Source organism: Ranitomeya imitator, chromosome 1 (assembly GCF_032444005.1).
Source record: "Ranitomeya imitator isolate aRanImi1 chromosome 1, aRanImi1.pri, whole genome shotgun sequence".
In the NCBI taxonomy this organism is placed as follows: Eukaryota; Metazoa; Chordata; class Amphibia; order Anura; family Dendrobatidae; genus Ranitomeya; species Ranitomeya imitator.
The window spans coordinates 983,676,416-983,699,029 of NC_091282.1; the positions used below are offsets into that span (position 1 = coordinate 983,676,416).

The window sequence follows — 22,614 nt, forward strand, 5'->3', positions numbered from 1 at the left end:
TAGAAAGCTGTTTTTTCACAGTGGCACATGCAGGGCACAATATATTAGGTACTGAAATCCAATACTTGTTTTTAAAAAAATGCAATTTTCTCTTCGCAACATTTACTCTGCATTTATTTATGGAAAACACTTATGGGGTCAAAATGCCCACTGCAACCCTAGATGAATACCCAGAAGAGTGTGATTTCCAAAGTAATGTCCCTTTTGTTGATCTTAGGGAATCTTAGGGTACCGTCACACAGTGGCATTTTGATCGTTACGACGGCACGATCCGTGACGCTCCAGCATCGTAACAATATCGCTCCAGCGTCGTAGACTGCTGTCACACTTTGCAATGTACGACGCTGGAGCGATAATTTCATGACGTATGTGCGATGTAGAAGCCGTTGGTTACTATGCGCACATCGTATACAATATCGTGCACACCTTTGTTACACCATGCGATCATGCCACCACAGCGGGACACTAGACGACGAAAGAAAGTTTCAAACGATCTGCTACGACGTACGATTCTCAGCGGGGTCCCTGATCGCAGGAGCGTGTCAGACACTGTGAGATCGCTGGAACGTCACGGATATATCGCTGGAACGTCACAAATCGTGCCGTCGTAGCGATCAAAATGCCACTGTGTGACGGTACCCTTAGACTTTATCCTAAGTCACATTTCAAGGCCAGTTAAAGAGTTGATAGTGACTTATAGGATTGCTGCTTCCTACAGGTGGCGCTATAGAGTTAAATCATTTTCCTCTCTGAAGAGGCAATTTGCATATCAAAACATCGATTAATTCAAGTTAAAAAAAAAATAGTTATAAATAATGAGCCCCTGTAACCGCACTGCTGCTTTCACTCTGCAGCTTTTTATACTTTCATTAGGAGTTATCATTACTCCTTTGTATGCATAAACTGACCTCTGATTTCTTAATGTAATTTGTGTACCAATAATAAAATGACGTTACTGTATACTGTTGTCATTAGCTGTGTATCGGACCTCCTTCTGATCCTCATCTACTTATGGATTTTATAGCTTATGATGTACTTCAATATTAATATGTCATGCTTGTTTGCTCTAAAGGCATTTTATGATGTGATGTTGGCATATGTTAGTTTACTTTGTGTGGTAAAGTTTGACAAATGATATTTACTTTACCGGATTGTATGATCCTATAAATCTGCTTTTTCGGAGCAGTGGGGCAATGACTCCAACTGTGGACCTTTCAGGGAGAATTCAGTGTTTTTTTTATGATAACCATCAAACTTCCAATCCATGTCCTCCAGCGATGGCTTCACTGAGTACACGACATGCCGCAGGTTTTACACTTGAAGATATACTATGGACAAGAGAAATTGGAGACACCTTAATCTTTGAGATCAGGTGTTTCATTCAATCCCATTGCTACAGTTGTATAATATCCAGCCCATCACCATGCAGTACTAATATTTCTGATAAAAGGTCTTGTTTTACACAGCTCGCTGAGCTCAAGTATGGTTCTGTAATAGGACGCCACCAGTGCAACAAGTCAGGTCAATAGCACATCACCAGTGCAACAAGTCAGGTCAATAGCACTTCACCAGTGCAACAAGTCAGGTCAATAGCACGTCACCAGTGCAACAAGTCGGGTCAATAACACGTCACCAGTGCAACAAGTCGGGTCAATAGCACATCACCAGTGCAACAAGTCGGGTCAATAGCGCGTCATCAGTGCAACAAGTCGTGTCATGAAAAGTCTTCTTCCTAAATATTCCACTATCCTCTGTTTGTAATTTTATTGAAAAGTGGAAGGGACCACAACAACTTGGACATGAAATGGCAGACCACGTAAAGTTAGGTTAATTCTCACAATGAGTTTTTGGTGAATTTTTCATGCCTCAACGTCCTATAGTCCCAGCAAAGTGGATGGGATTTATAGAATTCTGATGCCCACTGATATTTTATTTTACGCAGTGTAAACTGACTTTCAGTACATTTTTGAAATCTGCAACATGTTTTATGCGCAGATTTTCCCCATAGAATTGCATTAGATGTGGAAAATCCGAAGGTAAAAAAAAATGCGTTTACTGCATTTCTGTTTGCATTTTATCAAAGTGAAATACCAGGAAGTGTCAAAAACAAAGAAACTTTATTTAAAAGATTACATAACAAAAAGAGACAAGAAGCTTAACTGTAAATACACAAGTAAAACTCATGTAAAAAAATGCAAGTAACCTAATTTATCTAATAGGTGCAGAAATGCTTCAGAAAATCTGCAACATCAAGAACTCATCAAATACTCCTATTTAGAATGTAGTCCAACAGAGCGGAGTCCGCGAGTGCTGACACACATAGTGCATAAATGTTACCAACGCTCTGTTCACTCTGCAGAGATCTAAACCTCCTCTGCCATTAACATCAGCACAAAAACTGTGAGCTGCCATTACTTGGGTTTCCATGGCTAAGCAGCTGGATGCAAGCCTTACATCACCAAGCACAATGCCATGCAACTAATGGAGTGGTATAGAGCTCAGTGCTGTTCGGCTCTGGAGCGGTGTAAATGTGTTTTGTGGAGTGACAAATTACATTTCTCTTACCTGGCAGTCTGATGGACAAGTTTAGATTTCAGAAACTAATGCTAGGAGAACATGACCTGCCTACTGCACAGTGTCATCTGTAAAGTTTGATGGAGGAGTTGTATTGCTGTGTGTTTGTTCTTCAGGGGTTGGCCCAGATCTTTTAGCTCCAGTTAAGCGAAATCAAAATGTTTCCGTATACCAAGACATTTTGGATTAAATTATGCTAGTTTGTGAGCACAGTTTGGAGAAGGCCTTTCTCTGTCCCAGCATGACTATGCCCTGGATCTTATTACGAGCTCCCTAAAGACATGGTTTGGTGAGGTTGGTGTGGAAGATCTTGACTGGCCACACACAGCCCTACCTCAACCTCACTTAACAACTTTGGGACGATCTACAATGAAGATTGTGAGCCAGGCTGTCTTGTTCAACCAACATCGGTGTCTGATGACACACTCCACAGTGGGACCAACTCCATATTAATGGCTATGGATTTAGAATGGGTTGCCATAAAGCTCCTTTAGATGTAAGGTAGGATCCCCATACTTTTAACCATTTAGTATATAGATTGAAAAAAATCACTTTTTTAGTGTTTAGGTAAAAACTTTACTTTGAGATTTCAGCCCAAATATTTTGGGCATGTATTATACTATTCCTGGATATACATTTGTAGTAATCTAATTACATCTAGAAAATACGGTTTTGCCCAGATTATAAAATGATTGTAACTTTAAAAAATGAACAATATAGAAGTACCTGGATAAGAATATGGCTGTACGGTCGGTGCGCTGTAAAAATGTAAGACCTCAGTTGGATTTGCCCAGTTAAAGTCATATTGTTGGGTTTGCTGTCTTGTTTCCAGCTAGAGTTGTATAGATGTTTGATCTTTCTTTGATTTCTTTTTTGTTTTCTTCTTGCTTTCTCTTGAACCTTCCCCTGTAGATTGGAGGATTTTCCTACGTCTCCAACAAGCACAGCCAAACAAGAGTTTCTGTATGTCCTGACCGTTACTTGTTCAGTTGTCGTGATCTTGTGTTGTGATGATTTTCAGTACTTAATTCCACGCCAGGGCTTTCATTTCTGTGCATGTAACAATTTGTCCCATACTGTTATATACAGTTCTAACTTTATGTGGGGAACAGTAGACTTAAAGGGAACCTATCACCCCAAAAATGGAAGATGAGCTAAGCCCACCGGCATCAGGGGCTTATCTACAGCATTCTGTAATGCTGTAGATAAGCCCCCAATGTATCCTGAAGGATGAGAAAAAGAGGTTAGATTATACTCACCCAGGGGCGGTCCCGCTGCGGTCTGGTCCGATGGGTGTTGCGGCCCGGTCCGGGGCCTCCCATCTTCTTACGATGATGTCCTCTTCTTGTCTTCACGCTCCAGCGCAGGCGTACTTTGTCTGCCCTGTTGAGGGCAGAGCAAAGTACTGCAGTGCGCAGGCGCCAGGAAAGGTCAGAGAGGTCCGGGGCCTGCGCACTGCAGTACTTTGCTCTGCCCTCAACAGGGCAGACAAAGTACGCCTGCGCCAGAGCGTGAAGACAAGAAGAGGACATCATCGTAAGAAGATGGGAGGCCCCAACACCCATCGGACCGGACCGCAGCGGGACCGCCCCTGGGTGAGTATAATCTAACCTCTTTTTCTCATCTTTCAGGATACATTTGGGGCTTATCTACAGCATTACAGAATGCTGGAGATAAGCCCCTGATGCTGATGGGCTTAGCTCACCTTCAATTTTGGGGGTGACAGGTTCCCTTTAGCTCACCTTCAATTTTGGGGGTGACAGGTTCCCTTTAAGGAAAAAATATATAGAGGCTTTGGGTATAAGTAAGTATTATAGCCAAGTAAAACAATTTCTATGTGCAAAATATAAATGCAGACCCCCATCCTCTAGTCCACTGAGGGTCCCCATAGTTGGATCCTTGTAGATCATTAAATATATGACATGTGCTCTCTGTATCCCATTGTTTTTTTCTGGGGAAATTTTACCAAAGCCAAAGCGCTCATGTTTATATGCTTTACATAGGATGCTAGAGATTTTTTGGGCCATGGCCAACCTTGGATATTGGTGGGATCTTTTTTCATGAATCCCCGTTTAATGAGTGTGATTTGTTGACATCACCTTTAAAGGAATCACGTCATCGTGGTTACTCGGGCAGCATGAAGTAGTGCTAGACACCGGATTCAGCCGTGTGTCACTGGTGTATGTGCTGTACTTTTTGAGAACTGACATCTTGAGGTTTGCTGTACGAACAGCAGACACGTCTGTGTGACCTCCCCATGTCACCCAGACTCTCTTATTAGACAGCATTTTCCCTATTACTGAGTCCAGTAGGCTCCCATGTAGCAGTGGATTCCTTATCTATTACCATTTAATGTAAGGTCATTTATAAATTAGGGTACAGTACGTGATTCTGCGTCCAGCCCACCGATCATCATGAATAATGAGAAATTAACTGTTCTGCTCAATGACGTTCTTCTAGATATGACACATCCAGTCTTTTCCCATATGTGTGCAGGGAATATTTGTTTGCTTGACCATTCTTGGAGTCAAATCTCATGCACGACCTACGTCATGTCGGATACCAAGCGAACCAGAGCATGACCGTCAGTAATGCATGTGTCACTGTGAAAGTTCATCACTTGTGTTGCTATAACACACATACAAGGGCGCACAGTGTCTTTAATGTCTTTAATCTGTCTTTTCTGTTCATCCAGGACTGTGGTAAAATGCAGCATTGCAAAATCCCAAGCTCTTTATAGTGCGCAGAGAGGCCTGAGGACAAGCAACGCTGCGGTGTTCAAAGTTGGAGCAATCAGCATAAACATCCCACAGCACCCGGCAACTCTGCACAGCATGATGGTCCGCAGCTCCCACCAGCTCTCCAAGCAGATCTCCGATCTCATCCGCCAGCCATCGACAGTGTGAGTCAGGAAATGAGCTCCCCGCATCCATCTCTGGCTCTGTGCACAAACATGGAATATAGATGTCATTTACTGAATGTAACAACATATTCATTTGGCTTTGAACAGTGGAAATTTCGTGTATCTGTTAAGTAAAATTACAGTACCTAAGGGCAATACCAGACAGTACAATGTATATCCGATCCCTAATCACCCAGCGCTATATAATCCCTATGCTATACGACTAATGCAAACAGTAATTCCATTCATGCAGTGTATAGCATAGTATAGGGAAAACATTCATAGCTGGAAAAAGAAATTACAGACTTTGCAAATAGCAGCAAAATGAGGTTACGCATGAAGGTATATTGGCCTAAAAGGCCATCGGTCAGGTTATAATCCGATTGTACATGGGTTTAATGTTTCTGTTTTAAATGGGGTCATCCTGACATAGAATATTGATGACCTATCCTTAGGCTTTATTTTCTTGATTAGGAGCTGATCTGCGGTTCTTGGGAGCGGCCACGATGCATTGAGTGGAGCTGGGTTCAGCCCCAGTCACAGTTTACATCCAGGCGCTGTCGGTGCTCACAACTAATCATTGGGGGTGCAGGTTGTCAGACCCCCACAGATGTAATATTAATGAACATGAATATGGATGTTTTTCTGGATAACCCTTTTAAGTGGAAGCTATCATCAGGTTTTCCATATAAAGACTGTTGGTTTCCGCCAAGTTATTCTGCCATTTCTTCTGTCCCTAACAAGCCCCTCTATGTCGCCCTTGCAGAGCTGCGTAAATTATTTAAAAAAAAAAAAACAAATGTTTAGAGTTGTCCTGTCCTGTGTTCTAATGAGCGCCGAGCAGTCCAATGGATGTCTCTGAGCTGAATCTGGCACCCCGTTCCTACCTTTGATACACTATCTCCTCCACCCATGAGTGACGTGGATGACATTTTTTACTTATCTGGACAGCTGCATGTGTAGTTCAGTTATAAGTTTATTGGCAATATTGCAAAGCAGAAAGGGGTGACCGAGCACAATACGGAGCTGTCCATCAGACCGCTTTGTGCTCATTAGAGTCCTACTTGGGATAACGCCAAAGCTTTTTGTATAATGTATGTGGCGCTGCCTCGATGATATAGATGAAATGGTTTAAAAACATGGTGGCAATAGCATTTAAAGGAAAAGCTGATCCCAGGTTCCTTTTAAGTATAGAAAAATAGTCACTTATTACTGTACCAATAAGCCATATGAAAGAATCAAAATATGAATATTTCGACAGTATGTGTATGCAGTAAAATGTATCCCTACACATAGTAAGAAAGCACATCATTCATGCCCATTTTTACTGCACGATTATCACGATTGAATACACTTGATAATCATGCAGTGTAAACAGGCTGCCGATCACCCGGTGAATAAGCATAATGCTCGTTTCGCTGGGTGACAAAATATTTTGTGCTGCACATAAGATCATCTTTCTTGGCAGTGCATCATTCTGTGTAAACAGAACGTGCTGCCGAGAAGAGTGGCAGCCTATGTGCACAAAGAATCTCGCCTTTCCCCATGAAAGCTGACTTTTAACAACCTCACTTATTTTTCACTCTTATAATAGTCATTTCCTGATGAAGCTCTAAGTGCAGCTTCAGCTTCTCACTCTGTAACGCCAAGCTTCCACCAAAAATTGAGGTGCATTTGTTTGTATTGTACGCTAACAGATCTTTATTACTATCTCTTTTACAGAGTGCCTCCAGCAAAGGAGGATGTGGCCACTCCCTTACTCTCTGAAAAGACCCCCACAAGTGTCAACCAAACTCCTATAGAAACCAATGTGTTTCCTCAGCTCCCAGAGGGCTTGGAGAAGAAGCCCATTGTCTTGAAGTTCAGTGCTATGCTGGATGGCATTGCCATTGGAGCTGCACTCTTACCATCTCTTAAAGCAGAGTACAAAATGGGAAGAATGAGAAGTCATGGAATGACAGGTACAAATCTGAGGACAATCTTTTCCATTTTAGAGTGAACCTATGTGTTTATTCTGTCTTCATAAACTATGTAGAACACTTTATAATGAACAATTGCTCCTCTTTTGTAATATTGAAAACTATTTTTGTAGACATGTACATCATGTATCTAAAGCTAGCATATAAATGCCTTTTTTGCATGTTAATATGCCATAGAGATTTAGTACTAGTGTCCCAGGATGGTGATTGACTGCAAATTCTGCATGTACAAAGTTATATACCCAAATCCATTAAAATGGTTGCCCTATACTAATAATCTATATTTTATTTATAATTTATTTTATATATGTTTGTTTTTTGTTTTTTTTCTTCCTATGACGTTATGTTTGAGAGGAGTTTCAAACGAGAAGTCACAGGGGATTGCCCCTGCAGTCAATTTTCTGCAGCTCTTGATACCACCCACTGAAATAGGATGTCATCAGGGAGCGGTCATTTACCACAGCTTCTGTCACCACTCACTGTCCCCTATTGATGACCTGTTTCAGGGGTGGTGATGGAGCTGCCGCTCTTTCCCTCAAACGAATTGTCACTAGGGGGGCAGGGATAGAATCAATGTGAGTGACAGTAGTGCGGGCGTCTGGTGACAATTAATTTCAGAGTGGTAGTAGAAGCTGTGAGATGGCACTCACAGTGCTTCCATCACCGCCCCCTGACGACAATTCTTTTGAGGCCGGTCACGGAAGCTGAGGGATTGTGCTGCTGCCACTCACATTGCAATTGTCACCTCCTCCTGAAGACTATTTATTTCAAGGAAAGAGGAGGTGGTGTCAAAAGTGTTGGGACTGGGAAAGTGGCATCGGTTACTGAGGATGCGGGTGGCATGGACACTAGCTGTAGTAAGTGACCGTATCACCACCCATGATTACATCCTGTTTAAGGGGGGTGATAAAAGCTGCAGAGAGGAGACTGCATGGCAATCCTCTTGTGACTTCCCGTTTGAGATTCCCCTCAAGCGAAACGTCTCATGAAGTACGGCAAAAAAAAACAGATATAGGTATTAGCGGTATAGTGAGAGTGATGGGGGAAAAAACTCCACTCCATTAAATCAGTTTTGATAATTGGCAATTGACACTCCAGAAATTGCATGAGCAGATCCTCTTTTAGTGGACTAAGGGCATGTACACATGACATCTTTTCAGGTGGGTCTGTGTTGAAACCTTTGTAACAAAAAGTACTTTAAAAATGCTCAGAAGATTGAACATTTGCATTTTTCTATGTCAAAATGACGTGCTGTTTATACTTCTGTCTTTTTATCGTCTTTTAACTGCTTTTAAGAGATCCAAAGAGGTTAAAAGAAGTGACCTGACCATTCTTTAGGGGTTTCTGCTTGGAAGACTCTTGGCATGTTTTGTAGCATTTTAAAAGGCGCCCCCCAAAAACCTTGCCATATCCTGAAGAGGGCTCCGCTTAAAAAAACTTGGCCGGTTCCCCCGCATTTAACAAATGTCGTGTACATATTCACGAACAGATGGTGCAAAAACGATCAGGTATTTCTTGCTTTTTTGTTGCAGGTGCCCAGACAAGGTTTACATTTGAGCTGCCAAATCACAGATTACGTTTCACATCGAAGGTATCCCCTACCGACATGTCTACCATTCCCCCATCAGCGAGTCTTAATCTTCCTCCGGTCACAATGCATGGCAAATACATCATGGAAGAACATGACAATTATTCCGATCAGGCGTGGAGTATGGATGACCTGCCTGCCAAGCAGGGCTATTATCTACAAGGAAACTACTTGCGTTGTGTTGCTGAGGTGAGAAGTTTACTACAATGGTAGGACTGTAAAGGAATGCTAGGCCTTGGTTTCATTTCACAAGCTGCGTGGGGCTGCTTATTCTTCTTTGTGACCACGGGAACAGATAACATCGTGTCTGTGGTCCAGTTATCGAGGTTGTAAAGTTTGTAAGTGCAAATAGGAGCCAGTGCCTGGGGAATCACAGACTCCATTATGGTAAAGCTGAAATCCAGCAGTGGTGCCGCACCCACGGAAGGTCAGATGCGGTCTGTTTAGGTCTTAGCCAGAGTCGCCTGTGCTGTACCGGAGTTTCTAAACTCTCTTATGCTCTTCATTTTCCGTGCCTCATGTTTACTACTAGCTAAACCTAGTGTTCCCATGTAGCTATATTTTCTGCAAATTCTCATCCAAAATTTGCATGTGTTCTATGTGCTTCTGGCCATTGGCTTTCTTGTGGCTTTACTGCATTGAATTGGACAGGATGAAGCCCCGGCCATCTCTGCACCATAATGGTCATATATATGCAGCACAATCTGCTGTGAAGGAGTTCATATAATTCCGTAGTGATGTCCTAACAATGCTAGAGATGGATTTACCTGTCTGTAACTGTCATAATTGTCATTTTATTACTTGTGTGCATAAAATAAATCCGGATTGAACTTGAATTGACTCAATATCAGATCTGCGGGGATCACACACCCATCCCTCCCAGCAATCTTGTGTTACCAGCTCTGGCACCAGCCGGATGTAATCAGTCTATGGTACCAAAATCACTCAGCTCATCACATTTCTGAGAACTGCAGCTCAGCACTTACTTGAATTTATGCTTAGCTGCAGTACCTGGGAACGGCCACTACACTGTAGACGGAGCTGTGCCGTTCAGGCTTAGTCCACTGTTTACATCCAATCAGAGCCAAGCTGATTGGTGGAGGTTCCAGGTGTCGGTCCCCCACAGATCTGATATTTTTCTAAGGATAGTTCATATATCAGTTTGAACAACCCCTTTCATGATATTTAGCACCTTTATTCCTAATAGCTACTTCCTTTACTATCAATTTTGGCAGAAACATCTTTAGTGTTATGTAAAAAGCATACAACTATTGAATGTATTATTATGATGGCAATTGAAATTGTTGAATATTAAAAAGAAGTTGAAAGGTGGGGAGGGTGAATGTTAGTTCTGGGTGGGAAGGAGAGAACTGTATGGTGATTTTTTAAATGTCATTAAATAACTGGATTATATTGGCGCTATTCCTGTATATGTACTGTGTGACGACATGTAAAATAATTATTATTCTGTAAACTGTTATTTGGCTTTCAATAAAAGTTTATTGATAAAAAGAAAAATAGAAGCTGAAAAATATTAATAACCGACATATCTCAATGACAGGTTGGATCATTTGAACACAATCTTACTACTGATCTACTGAACCACCTGGTATTTGTGCAAAAAGTCTTCATGAAAGAAGTGAATGAAGTCATACAGAAAGTGTCAGGTTTGTGGCTGACTACTGTGTGAAGAATGCAGATCTGCTTCTATTTCTTCTTATGTTCTCATTGAATGCATACGATTGCCAGCTTTGGTAACACCTCAGAACTTCTTAGAAATGTTGAGGCTCATTATAAAGTATTGATTTTAATAAATGTTCTGAATTTAGCAGAGGGCAGCCCCGACACTGCAGTGAGGCAGACTCCTCATACATTGGGCAGGCTTCTGACAATTATGTGACTTGTAAGACTTCTTTATTGTTTGCCATTGATCACTTTTCATCTTGGGTTCTTGGATCATTTTTGGCTCAGACCTCAACCAAAGAACAATTTAGAAGATGACGTTAACCTCACCATTGTTTTACTAGTTGTCTTATGTGTATTTTCATTTGTGTAAAACTCTATGCAACGTGGATAGATTTAATAACCTGCTAGAAGTGATCAGACCAATTCATCATAATTTATAATGTAGCTGAGGTGCGTTGACGAAATTCCCAGTTTGATACAAGTTAAAAAAATAAATAAGTAAAGCAGTTCATCACATGTAACATGTTGTTAGAGCGGCACAGACTTATGTTTCTTCCTTTGGATTAATAATTTTCAATGTTTTCTATAATTGTTTTACATATTATACATACTTTTAATCACTTAGGCGATGTGCACACGTTCAGGAATTTTCAAGTTTTTTGCTATAAAAATGCGATAAAACCGTGAAAAAAACGCATACATTAAGCATCCTATTATTAGAATGCATTCCGGATTTTTTGTGCACATGCTGTATTTTTTTTCGCAGCGGAATCGCATTCCGGAAAGCTTTTTTCCGGAATGCAATTCCGCCGCGGAAAAAAACACAGCATGTGCACAACATGTGCAGCATGTGCGGGGATTCCGCACAAATAGGACTGCATTGATCTGCTCACTTTCCGCATGGGGCTATGCCCAACATGCGGGAAGTAAGCGGATCATGTGCGGTTGGTACCCAGGGTGGAGGAGAGGAGACTCTCCTCCAGGCCCTAGGAACCATATACCGTATATACTCGAGTAGGAGCCGACCCGAGTATAAGCCGACCCCCCTAATTTTGCCACAAAAAAATGGGAAAACTTATTGACTCGAGTATAAGCCTAGGGTAGGAAATGCAGCAGCTACCGGTGAATTTCAAAAATAAAAATAGATGCTCCATACCGTTCATTATTGCCCCATAGATGCTCCATATAAAGCTGTGCCCCATATAATGCTCTGCACCGTTCATTATGGCCCCATGGATTTTCCATAGAAAGCTGTGCCATATAGAATGCTCTGCATCGTTCATTATTGCCCCATAGATGTTCCACATAAAGCTGTGCCATATATAATGCTCTGCACCGTTCATTATGGCCCCATAGATGCTCCACATAAAGCTGTGCCCCATATATAATGCTCTGCACCGTTCATTATGGCCCCATAGATGCTCCACATAAAGCTGTGCCATATGGAATGCTCTGCACCGTTCATTATGGCCCCATAGATGCTCCACATAAAGCTGTGCCATATGGAATGCTCTGCACCGTTCAGTATGGCCCCATAGATGCTCCACATAAAGCTGTGCCCCATATAGAATGCTCTGCACCGTTCATTATGGCCCCATAGATGCTCCATATAAAGCTGTGCCCCATATAGAATGCTCTGCACCGTTCATTATTGCCCCATAGATGCTCAATATAAAGCTGTCCAATATATAATGCTGCTGCAATAAAAAAAAAAAATCACATACTCACCTCTCTTGCTCAGGACGCCGGCGCTTTCAATATTTACCTGCTCCTCGTGCGGCTCCGTCTCCAGCACTGACGCTCAGCAGAGGGCGCGCACTGACTACATCACCGCGCCCTCTGAACTGAGCGTCACTGCTAGAGGACACTGGAGATAGAGCCGCACCGGAGCGAGGAGCAGGTAAATATCGCGCAGCGCTCCCCTCCCCGTATACTTACCTGCTCCGGCGCGGTCCCTGCAGTCCCTGCTTCTTCCAGCGCTGCATCTTCTTCCTGTATTGAGTGGTCACAGCTACCACTCATTTTCAGTCATGAATATGCGGCTCCACTTCTATGGGATGTGGAGCCGCATACTCATGACTGTAATGAGCGGTACCATGTGACCGCTCAATACAGGAAGAAAATGCAGCGCTGGAAGAAGCAGGGACTGCAGGGACCGCGCCGGAGCAGGTAAGTAGAACTAGACAGCCCCCGCTCCCCCTCCCCTGTCGACCCCCGGGTATGACTCGAGTATAAGCCGAGAGGGGGACTTTCAGCCCCCAAAAATGGGCTGAAAATCTCGGCTTATACTCAAGTATATACAGTAATTGTTAAAGAAAAAGAATTAAAATAAAAAATCATGATATTCTAACCTTCCGGCATCCCTTGCAGTCTCCCCGTTCCTCGCGATGCTCCCGTTCCCAGGGATGCTTTGCGGCAATGACCTATGATGAAGTTGCGGTTTCGCGAGACCGCTTAGTCATCTGGGGTCATTGCCGCTAGGCATTATTGGGAACGGGAGAATATCATGATTTTTTATTTTAATTCTTTTTTTCCCACAATTATATGGTTCCCAGGGCCTGCATACGCAGCATCAATAGTAAAAAGTTGGTCACACTTCTCAAACTCTATGTTTGACAAGAGTGACCAACCTGTAAATCAGTTTTCCAAGCGATGCTACAGATCGCTTGGAAAACGCTAGCATTCTGCAAGCTAATTATGCTTGTAAAATGCTAGTGTTAGCGGGAAAACGCAAGCCAATTCCGCATGCGATATACCCGCGGCAGGGAGTTCCAGAATTGCCACAGAAATTTCCGCGGCAATTCCTGACGTGTGCACATAGCCCCATAGTATTCTATGTACTGTGCATCATCACACACTGCTTTATCTTACATTGTGTACACCTGGTTCTGCAATTAAAGACTATATGAATATAATGAAAAGTTGCACAGTTTTCCCAATAGCTTTTCAGATCACTGGTTGCAGCCATTCACTAGTCTATCTTGGTTATGTTTAGCCCATTAGTGAATGGGAAAACTCAATGGGAATTTTCTAGTAGCCATAAACCCCCTTCTGAACATTGCAAGAGAAAGGATTGAATTAAAAAAAAAATATTTACACAGTTGGTCACTTAAAGGAACCTGTCGGAAAATCAACCATCCTAAGCCATCTACCGTATATGCTCGCCGAGGCACCTAATTTTGCCACGGAAAACTGGGGAAGCTTATTGATTCGAGTATAAGCCGTGTATGTATTGCCCCTTCATCCCTGTCCTGGTATGCGTGGCTCCCCCTTCCCTGTCCTGGTATGAATGCCTCCCCGTCCCTTCCCCTGTCTGCATGCCTCCCCTGTTCTTTCCCTGTATGCATGCCCCCCCCCCGTTCAGTCCCTGTATGCATGCCTCCCCCTTCCCTGCCCAGGTATGAATGCCTCCCCCTTCCCTGTATGCATGCCTCCCCCTTCCATGTATGCATGCCTCCCCCTTCCCTGTATGCATGCCTCCCCCGTTCCTTCCCTGTATGCATGCCTCCTCCTTTCAGTCCCTGTATGTATGCCTCCCTCATTCTGTCCATGTATGCATGCCTCCCTCTTCCCTGTCCTGGTATAAATGCCTCCCCATCCCTGCCCCTGTATGCATGCCTCCCCCGTTCAGTCCCTGTATACATGCCTCCCCCGTTCAGTCCCTGTCTGCATGCCTCCCCCATTCTGTCCTGGTATGAATGCCTCCCAGTTCCTTCCATATATGCATGCCTCCGTATTCCCTATCCCTGTGTGCATGTTTCCTATTGAAAAAAAAACAAAAAGCATCATTCTCCCCACCTGCTCTCGGTGCTGGCACTGCATCTTGTTCCGGCCACTGGCGCCTGCTTGCAGCTCTTCCTGTGCTCAGCGGTCACGGGGTACCGCTCATTAACCCCTTCCCGACCTGTGACACAGCGTATGGGTCATGAAAGTCTGTGCCAATCCGACCTGTGACGCATATGCTGTGTCACAGAAAGATCGCGTCCCTGCAGATCGGGTGAAAGGGTTAACTGTAATTTCACCCGATCTGCAGGGACAGGGGGAGTGGTAGTTTAGCCCAGGGGGGGTGGCTTCACCCCCCCTGTGGCTACGATCGCTCTGATTGGCTGTTGAAAGTGAAACTGCCAATCAGAGCGATTTGTAATATTTCACCTAAAAAACTGGTGAAATATTACAATCCAGCCATGGCCGATGCTGCAATATCATCGGCCATGGCTGGAAACACTTATGTGCACCCACCCCACCCCACCGATCGCCCCCCCAGCCCCCCGATCTGTGCTCCGCTCCCCTTCGTCCTGTGCTCCGCTCCCCCGTCCTCCTGTCCGCTCCCCCGTGCTCCAATCACACCCCCCGTGCTCCAATCAAACCCCCCCGCACTCCGATCCACCCCCCCGCACTGCGATCCCCCCGTGCTCCGATCCACCCCCCGCACAGCGATCCCCCACCCCGTGCACCAATCCACCCCCCTGTGTTCCGATCCACCCCCCCCATGCTCCGATCCACCCCCCCCCCCCGTGCCCTGATCTTCCCCCCCCCCTTATACTTACCCGGGGTCCGTCCGTCTTCTTTCCTGGGCGCCGCCATCTTCCAAAATGGCGGGCGCATGTGCAGTGCGCCCGCCGAATCTGCCGGCCGGCAGATTCGTTCCAAAGTGAGTTTTGATCACTGAGATATAACCTCAGTGATCAAAATAAAAAAAATAGTAAATGACCCCCCCCTTTGTCACCCCCATAGGTAGGGACAATAAAAAAAAATAAAGAATTTTTTTTTTTTCACTAATGTTGGGGTAAGAACTAGGGGTAGGGTTAGGGTTAGGGGTAGGGTTAGGAGTAGGGTTAGGGGTAGGGTTAGGATTTTTCCGCAGAGGATTTCATAAATCCGCAGGGCTAAACCGCTGTGGATTTATCGCGGATTTACCGTGGTTTTTCTGCGCATTTCACTGCGGTTTTACAACTGCGATTTTCTATTGGAGCAGTTGTAAAACCGCTGCGGAATCCGCAGAAAGAAGTGACATGCTGCGGAATGTAAACCGCTGCGTTTCCGTGCAGTTTTTCTGCAGCATGTGTACAGCGATTTTTGTTTCCCATAGGTTTACATTGAACTGTAAACTCATGGGAAACTGCTGCGGATCCGCAGCGTTTTCCGCAGCGTGTGCACATACCTTTAGAATTAGGCTATGTGCACACGGTGCGGATTTGGCTGCAGATCCGCAGCATTGTTCCATCAGGTTTACAGTACCATGTAAACATATGGAAAACCAAATCCGCTGTGCCCATGGTGCGGAAAATATCACGCGGAAACGCTGCGTTGTATTTTCCGCAGCATGTCAATTCTTTGTGCGGATTCCGCAGCGTTTTACACCTGTTCCTCAATAGGAATCCACAGGTGAAATCCGCACAAAAAACACTGGCAATCCGCGGTAAATCCGCAGGTAAAACGCAGTGCCTTTTACCCGCGGATTTTTCAAAAATGGTGCTGAAAAATCTCATACGAATCCGCAACGTTGGCACATAGCCTTAGGGTTGGGTTGGAATTAGGGTTGTGGTTAGGGTTAGGGGTGTGTTGGGGTTAGGGTTGTGGTTAGGGGTGTGTTGGGGTTAGGGTTGTGATTAGGGTTACGGCTACAGTTGGGATTAGGGTTAGGGGTGTGTTGGGGATAGTGTTGGAGTTAGAATTGAGGGGTTTCCACTGTTTAGGCACATCAGGGGGTCTCCAAACGCAACATGGCGCCACCATTGATTCCAGCCAATCTTGTATTCAAAAAGTCAAATGGTGCTCCCTCACTTCCGAGCCCCGACGTGTGCCCAAACAGTGGTTTACCCCCACATATGGGGTACCAGCATACTCAGGACAAACTGCGCAACAATTATTGGGGTCCAATTTCTCCTGTTACCCTTGAGAAAATAAAAAATTGCTTGCTAAAACATCATTTTTGAGGAAAGAAAAAAGATTTTTTATTTTCATGGCTCTGCGTTGTAAACGTCTGTGAAGCACTTGGGGGTTCAAAGTGCTCACCACATATCTAGATAAGTTCCTTGGGGGGTCTAGTTTCCAAAATGGGGTCACTTGTGGGGAGTTTCTACTGTTTAGGCACACCAGGGGCTCTGCAAACGCAACGTGACGTCCGCAGACCATTCCATCAAAGTCTGCATTTCAAAAGTCACTACTTCCCTTCTGAGCCCCGACGTGTGCCCTAACAGTGGTTTACCCCCACACATGGGGTATCAGCGTACTCAGGAGAAACTGGACAACAACCTTTGGGGTCCAATTTCTCCTGTAACCCTTGGGAAAATAAAAAATTCTGGGCTAAAAAATTATTTTTGAGGAAAGAAAACGTATTTATTATTTTCACGGCTCTGCGTTATAAACTTCTGTAAAGCACTTGGGGGTTGAAAGTGCTCACCACATATCTAGATAAGTTCCTTTGGGGGTCTAGTTTCCAAAATGGGGTCACTTGTGGGGGGTTTCTAGTGTTTAGGCACACCAGGGGCTCTGCAAACGCAACGTGACGCCCGCAGAGCATTCCATCAAAGTCTGCATTCCAAAACGTCACTACTTCACTTCCGAGCCCCAGCATGTGCCTAAACAGTGGTTTACCCCCACATATGGGGTATCAGCGTACTCAGGAGAAACTGGACAACAACTTTTGGGGTCAAATTTCTCCTGTTACCCTTAGGAAAATTAAAAATTGCGGGCTAAAAAATCATTTTTGAGAAAAGAATTTTTTTTTTTTATTTTCATGGCTCTGCGTTATAAACTTCTGTGAAGCACTTGAGGATTCAAAGTGCTCACCACACATCTAGATTAGTTCCTTTGGGGGTCTAGTTTCCAAAATGGGGTCATTTGTGGGGGATCTCCAATGTTTAGGCACACAGGGGCTCTCCAAACGCGACATGGTGTCCGCTAATGATTGGAGCTAATTTTCCATTTAAAAAGCCAAATGGCGTGCCTTCCCTTCTGAGCCCTGCCGTGCGCCCAAACAGTGGTTTACCCCCACCTATGGGGTATCTGCGTACTCAGGACAAACTGGACAACAACATTTGTGGTCCAATTTCTCCTATTACTATTGGCAAAATAGGAAATTCCAGGCTGAAAAATCATTTTTGAGAAAAGAAAAATTATTTTTGATTTTCATGGCTCTGCATTATAAACTTCTGTGAAGCACCTGGGGGTTTAAAGTGCTCAGTATGCATCTAGATAAGTTCCTTGGGGGGTCTAGTTTCCAAAATGGGGTCACTTGTGGGGGAGCTCCAATGCATAGGCACACAGGGGCTCTCCAAACGCGACATGGTGTCCGCTAACAATTGGAGCTAATTTTCCATTCAAAAAGTCAAAAGGCGCGCCTTCCCTTCCGAGCCCTGCCGTGTGCCCACACAGTGGTTTACCCCCACATATGAGGTATCGGCGTACTCGGGAGAAATTGCTCAACAAATTTTAGGATCCATTTTATCCTATTACCCATGTGAAAATGAAAAAATTGAGGCGAAAATAAATTTTTTGTGAAAAAAAAAGTACTTTTTCATTTTTACGGATCAATTTGTGAAGCACCTGGGGGTTTAAAGGGCTCACTATGCATCTAGATAAGTTCCTTGGGGCGTCTAGTTTCCAAAATGGGGTCACTTGTGGGGGAGCTCCAATGTTTAGGCACACAGGGTCTCTCCAAACGCGACATGGTGTCCGCTAACGATGGAGATAATTTTTCATTCAAAAAGTCAAATGGCGCTCCTTCCCTTCCGAGCCTTACCATGTGCCCAAACAGTGGTTTACCCCCACATGTGAGGTATCGATGTACTCAGGAGAAATTGCCCAACAAATTTTAGGATCCATTTTATCCTGTTGTCCATGTGAAAATGAAAAAATTGAGGCTAAAAGAATTTTTTTGTGAAAAAAAAGTACTTTTTCATTTTTTTACGGATCAATTTGTGAAGCACCTGGGGGTTTAAAGGGCTCACTATGCATCTAGATAAGTTCCTTGGGGCGTCTAGTTTCCAAAATGGGGTCACTTGTGGGGGAGCTCCACTTTTTAGGCACACGGGTGCTCTCCAAACGTGACATGGTGTCCGCTAAAGAGTGCAGCCAATTTTTCATTCAAAAAGTCAAATGGCACTCCTTCCCTTCCAAGCCCTGCCGTGCGCCCAAACAGTGGTTTACCCCCACATATGAGGTATCAGCGTACTCAGGACAAATTGGACAACAAGGTCATTGTTCAGTTTCTCCTTTTACCGTTGGGAAAATAAAAAAAATTGTTGCTGAAAAATCATTTTTGTGACTAAAAAGTTAAATGTTCATTTTTTCCTTCCATGTTGCTTCTGCTGCTGTGAAGCACCTGAAGGGTTAATAAACTTCTTGAATGTGGTTTTGTGCACCTTGAGGGGTGCAGTTTTTAGAATGGTGTCACTTTTGGGTATTTTCAGCCATATAGACCCCTCAAACTGACTTCAAATGTGAGGTAGTCCCTAAAAAAAAATGGTTTTGTAAATTTCGTTGTAAAAATGAGAAATCGCTGGTCAAATTTTAACCCTTATAACTTCCTAGCAAAAAAAAATTTTGTTTCCAAAATTGTGCTGATGTAAAGTAGACGTGTGGGAAATGTTATTTATTAACTATTTTGTGTCACATAACTCTCTGGTTTAACAGAATAAAAATTAAAAATGTGAAAATTGCGAAATTTTCAAAATTTTCGCCAAATTTCCGTTTTTATCACAAATAAACACAGAATTTATTGACCTAAATTTACCACTAACACGAAGCCCAATATGTCACGAAAAAACAATCTCAGAACCGCTAGGATCCATTGAAGCGTTCCTGAGTTATTACCTCATAAAGGGACACTGGTCAGAATTGCAAAAAACGGCAAGGTCTTTAAGGTCAAAATAGGCTGGGTCATGAAGGGGTTAAGGTGATGAATATTCGCTCCGCCCCTATGGGAGTGGAGACACATCCATATTAATAACGTTAATGAGCGGTACCATGTGACCGCTGAGCACAGGAAGAGTTGCAGGCAGGCGCCGGTGGCTGGAATAAGATGCAGTACCAGCACCGAGGGCGCACAGGTAGGTGAGTATGATGTGTGCGCCGACTCCTGGCACCCGCTGCTCCGCTGCCACCCCTCCCCCGCTGGCTTTCTGTACCGTGACTCGGGAATGAGCCGAGGAGGGACGTTTTCAGCATAAAAAAAGTGCTGAAAAACTCGGCTTATACATGAGTATATACTGTATATAGGCATGCAGGTCATGGAATATTGACCAATAGATCAATACCTTGATATCTGAGATCCAATGACAGATCTTCCCGAGAGTCTGTCTCCAGAGCTTATTTTAATTCTTAGTGATCCCTCATTAAATCTGGGGCGTGTACAGATGCTCTTCTATTGGCATTAGCTTCAACTTTCTTCTGCTTAAGATCTGCTCAGCCCCTTTCGGGAAGACCTATGTCCCACTGAGAGATTTTAACATCTCATTTATACTAAAATGTAGATTTCTCTGTGTATAAGTCATCAGATCTCAGATATCAAGGTAGTTTATTCAACATATGACCACAAATGCCCATATAGATGTGTTAGGAGGGTAGATCCTTCTCACAGATTCCCGTTAATGCAAATTAAGTTGGCGATGTACAATATATAAGTATTTTCAGTGAGCCCCCTCTGGCTGTAGACGCCGGGCTCTTCTGCTGCTGGAGCTTTTCCTTCAGTTATAAGAATTTGCTTTTGTGCTGTAGATCAGAAAGGAGGAAGACTCTGCTAGTTTACAGCATTGCATACCTAGGTCGAATTCTAATAGCTCTCTGCCAGTCTGCGTTGTAGGTAAAAATATGTGATGTGCCAGTTTTCAATACATGGAGGATAATTTTGTCATATCTTCAAAGTCAATAACACAATTAGAACACTCCTTTAAAATTCTTGTTCTTGGCCCTGAATGTTTAAAAATCTGTCACAAGCTGCACGCCCATAGGGTCGTCATAGGACCAGGATGGGAGGAAACAATGACAGTTCCTAATGAATGACCACAAGCTCTATGCAATTGCTACAGAAAGTTCGGTATACTGGAAAAGTGTATTACTTTTCATTTTAAAAATAAGCGCTCTTATTTTCTGAAACTACTGTACACTGAGAACCATGGTTTGGTGTTAGCAGCCCAGTCACATGACCTGAACATATTTTTAGGTGGAGAACAGCCAATTCCTCTCTGGAATGAACATGATGGTGCCACAGATGGAGATAAACCAAAAATCCTGCTTTATTCCCTCAACTTGCGATTTAAGGTATATATTTGCAAGATTTTATGCCATTTATTTACTTTATGTCCCAAAAATGATTTGAAGTCATGACCACGTGTTGTCTCTGAAGCCAATCCGCTGTCATCACTATCCCGCTCGTGATTTGCAATGGTGCCCGAGTCTCGCGTTCAGGTGCCGTCCAGTGGGTCTGCATCCACTGCAGACTCTTATATGTGCTCTTTACTAAAGGATCTATGTAGGAAGAAATGCTATTTCTAGTTTAGGTACCCCTGCGATACCAGCAATAGTAATGATAAAGTGCTTCCCTTATAGAATACTGTGCTCAGTCTATCTCTGACAAAGCAAATTATGCCTGTTCATCACACGCTAAAAGGTTAAGGTGTCACTTTAATTTCAGGTGACTTTTCAGAATTAGATGTCACATTTGTCTGTACATGAGAAATAATAGTATTTCTGGCCATTATGTGACTTGTGTACATTTTATCCATTTTCAGCCATGCAGGTTGTAGGCACTAGAAGCTGCAGCAGCTTCTCTTTGTCTATCCTTGTATCTGCCAGCTCCTTTCTCAATACACCTCTGTGGGCCGCCGCAGTAATTTGATCTATCAATTAACAGTTCATTTGAAGAAAGAATTCTATCTAATTATTATTATATTTTTAAATCTCGGCTGCCTTTTCCAACCACTGGATAGAAGATCTGAAGGTGTCTCTGATTGAAGTCAATAGAAGCCATAGATATATATATAGACTGGTCCCCTAGTCATCCCCCATTGATGTAGAAAAATAATATTGATGCTCTATAGTACAGACAGTGTTATGAGAAAAATATCTTATAATTCATGCTTTGTATTTTTTTGTAACATGTCATCTAGATTCCCACCAATTCACATTGACAGGTATTTGAGTCATATTTCATTTATATTTTATATTTCAGGGCATTCAAGTGACAGCTACCACTCCATCCATGAGAGCAGTCAGATTTGAGACTGGCCTAATAGAACTGGAGTTGTCAAATCGGATTCAGACAAAGGCCATGCCTGGAAGCAGCAGCTATCTGAAGCTTTTTGGGAAATGTCAGGTTGATTTGAACTTGGCCCTTGGACAAATTGTGAAGCATCAGGTTAACTTCTTTATTTTTTTTCTAGAAGCATAGGTCACATTGTGAGTTTTTGTGTATTTTATAAGAATTTGATTAGTAACACAGATGTATTTGCTTGTTCATATTGAGAGCATTCAATATTACAATATTGTTGTCATTATTGTGTTCTGCTTGTTTATGTAACCCTTTCCATTGCTCTTGTGAGTGAATAAACACAATCCCTGCTCTATAAATTTTAGGGAAAAAAAAGCCTTCCCAGATGGACAAAGCAACAAAATAAAGAACAGACTCATTTATTTTAAATTACAGTATGTTTATGCTGAAATGACATTCTTTCCGCTTATGGATTATGGCCCCAAGAGTGCGCACTGGAATCTTCAGTAGTTTAGAAATTCTTCTGCAACCAATGCCATCAGTATATTTTGCAACAATAAGGTTGTGAAGGTCTTGAGACAGCTCACTGGTTTACCCAGTAATAATCATCTGATACTATATTTGATAAGTGTTAGGAATGCTTTCTACACTGTGTTCCAAATTATTATGCAAA

At 43.2% G+C, this 22,614-nt stretch overlaps 1 protein-coding gene across 15 annotated transcripts in view; it reads left to right on the forward strand.

Moving 5' to 3' along the window:
* BLTP1 (bridge-like lipid transfer protein family member 1) overlaps window positions 1–22,614 on the forward strand; it is a 381,731-nt gene that overhangs the window by 266,037 nt on the left and 93,080 nt on the right. For 14 of the 15 annotated variants that reach the window (XM_069743891.1, XM_069743894.1, XM_069743897.1 and 11 more), the window contains 7 exons: window positions 3,487–3,537; window positions 5,270–5,476; window positions 7,199–7,437; window positions 8,988–9,232; window positions 10,605–10,710; window positions 20,895–20,992; window positions 21,903–22,088. In XM_069743891.1, coding sequence (XP_069599992.1) covers window positions 3,487–3,537; window positions 5,270–5,476; window positions 7,199–7,437; window positions 8,988–9,232; window positions 10,605–10,710; window positions 20,895–20,992; window positions 21,903–22,088 — 1,132 coding nt within the window. The remainder of the gene's footprint in view (window positions 1–3,486; window positions 3,538–5,269; window positions 5,477–7,198; window positions 7,438–8,987; window positions 9,233–10,604; window positions 10,711–20,894; window positions 20,993–21,902; window positions 22,089–22,614) is intronic. The other variant, XM_069743895.1, reaches the window with a different exon arrangement.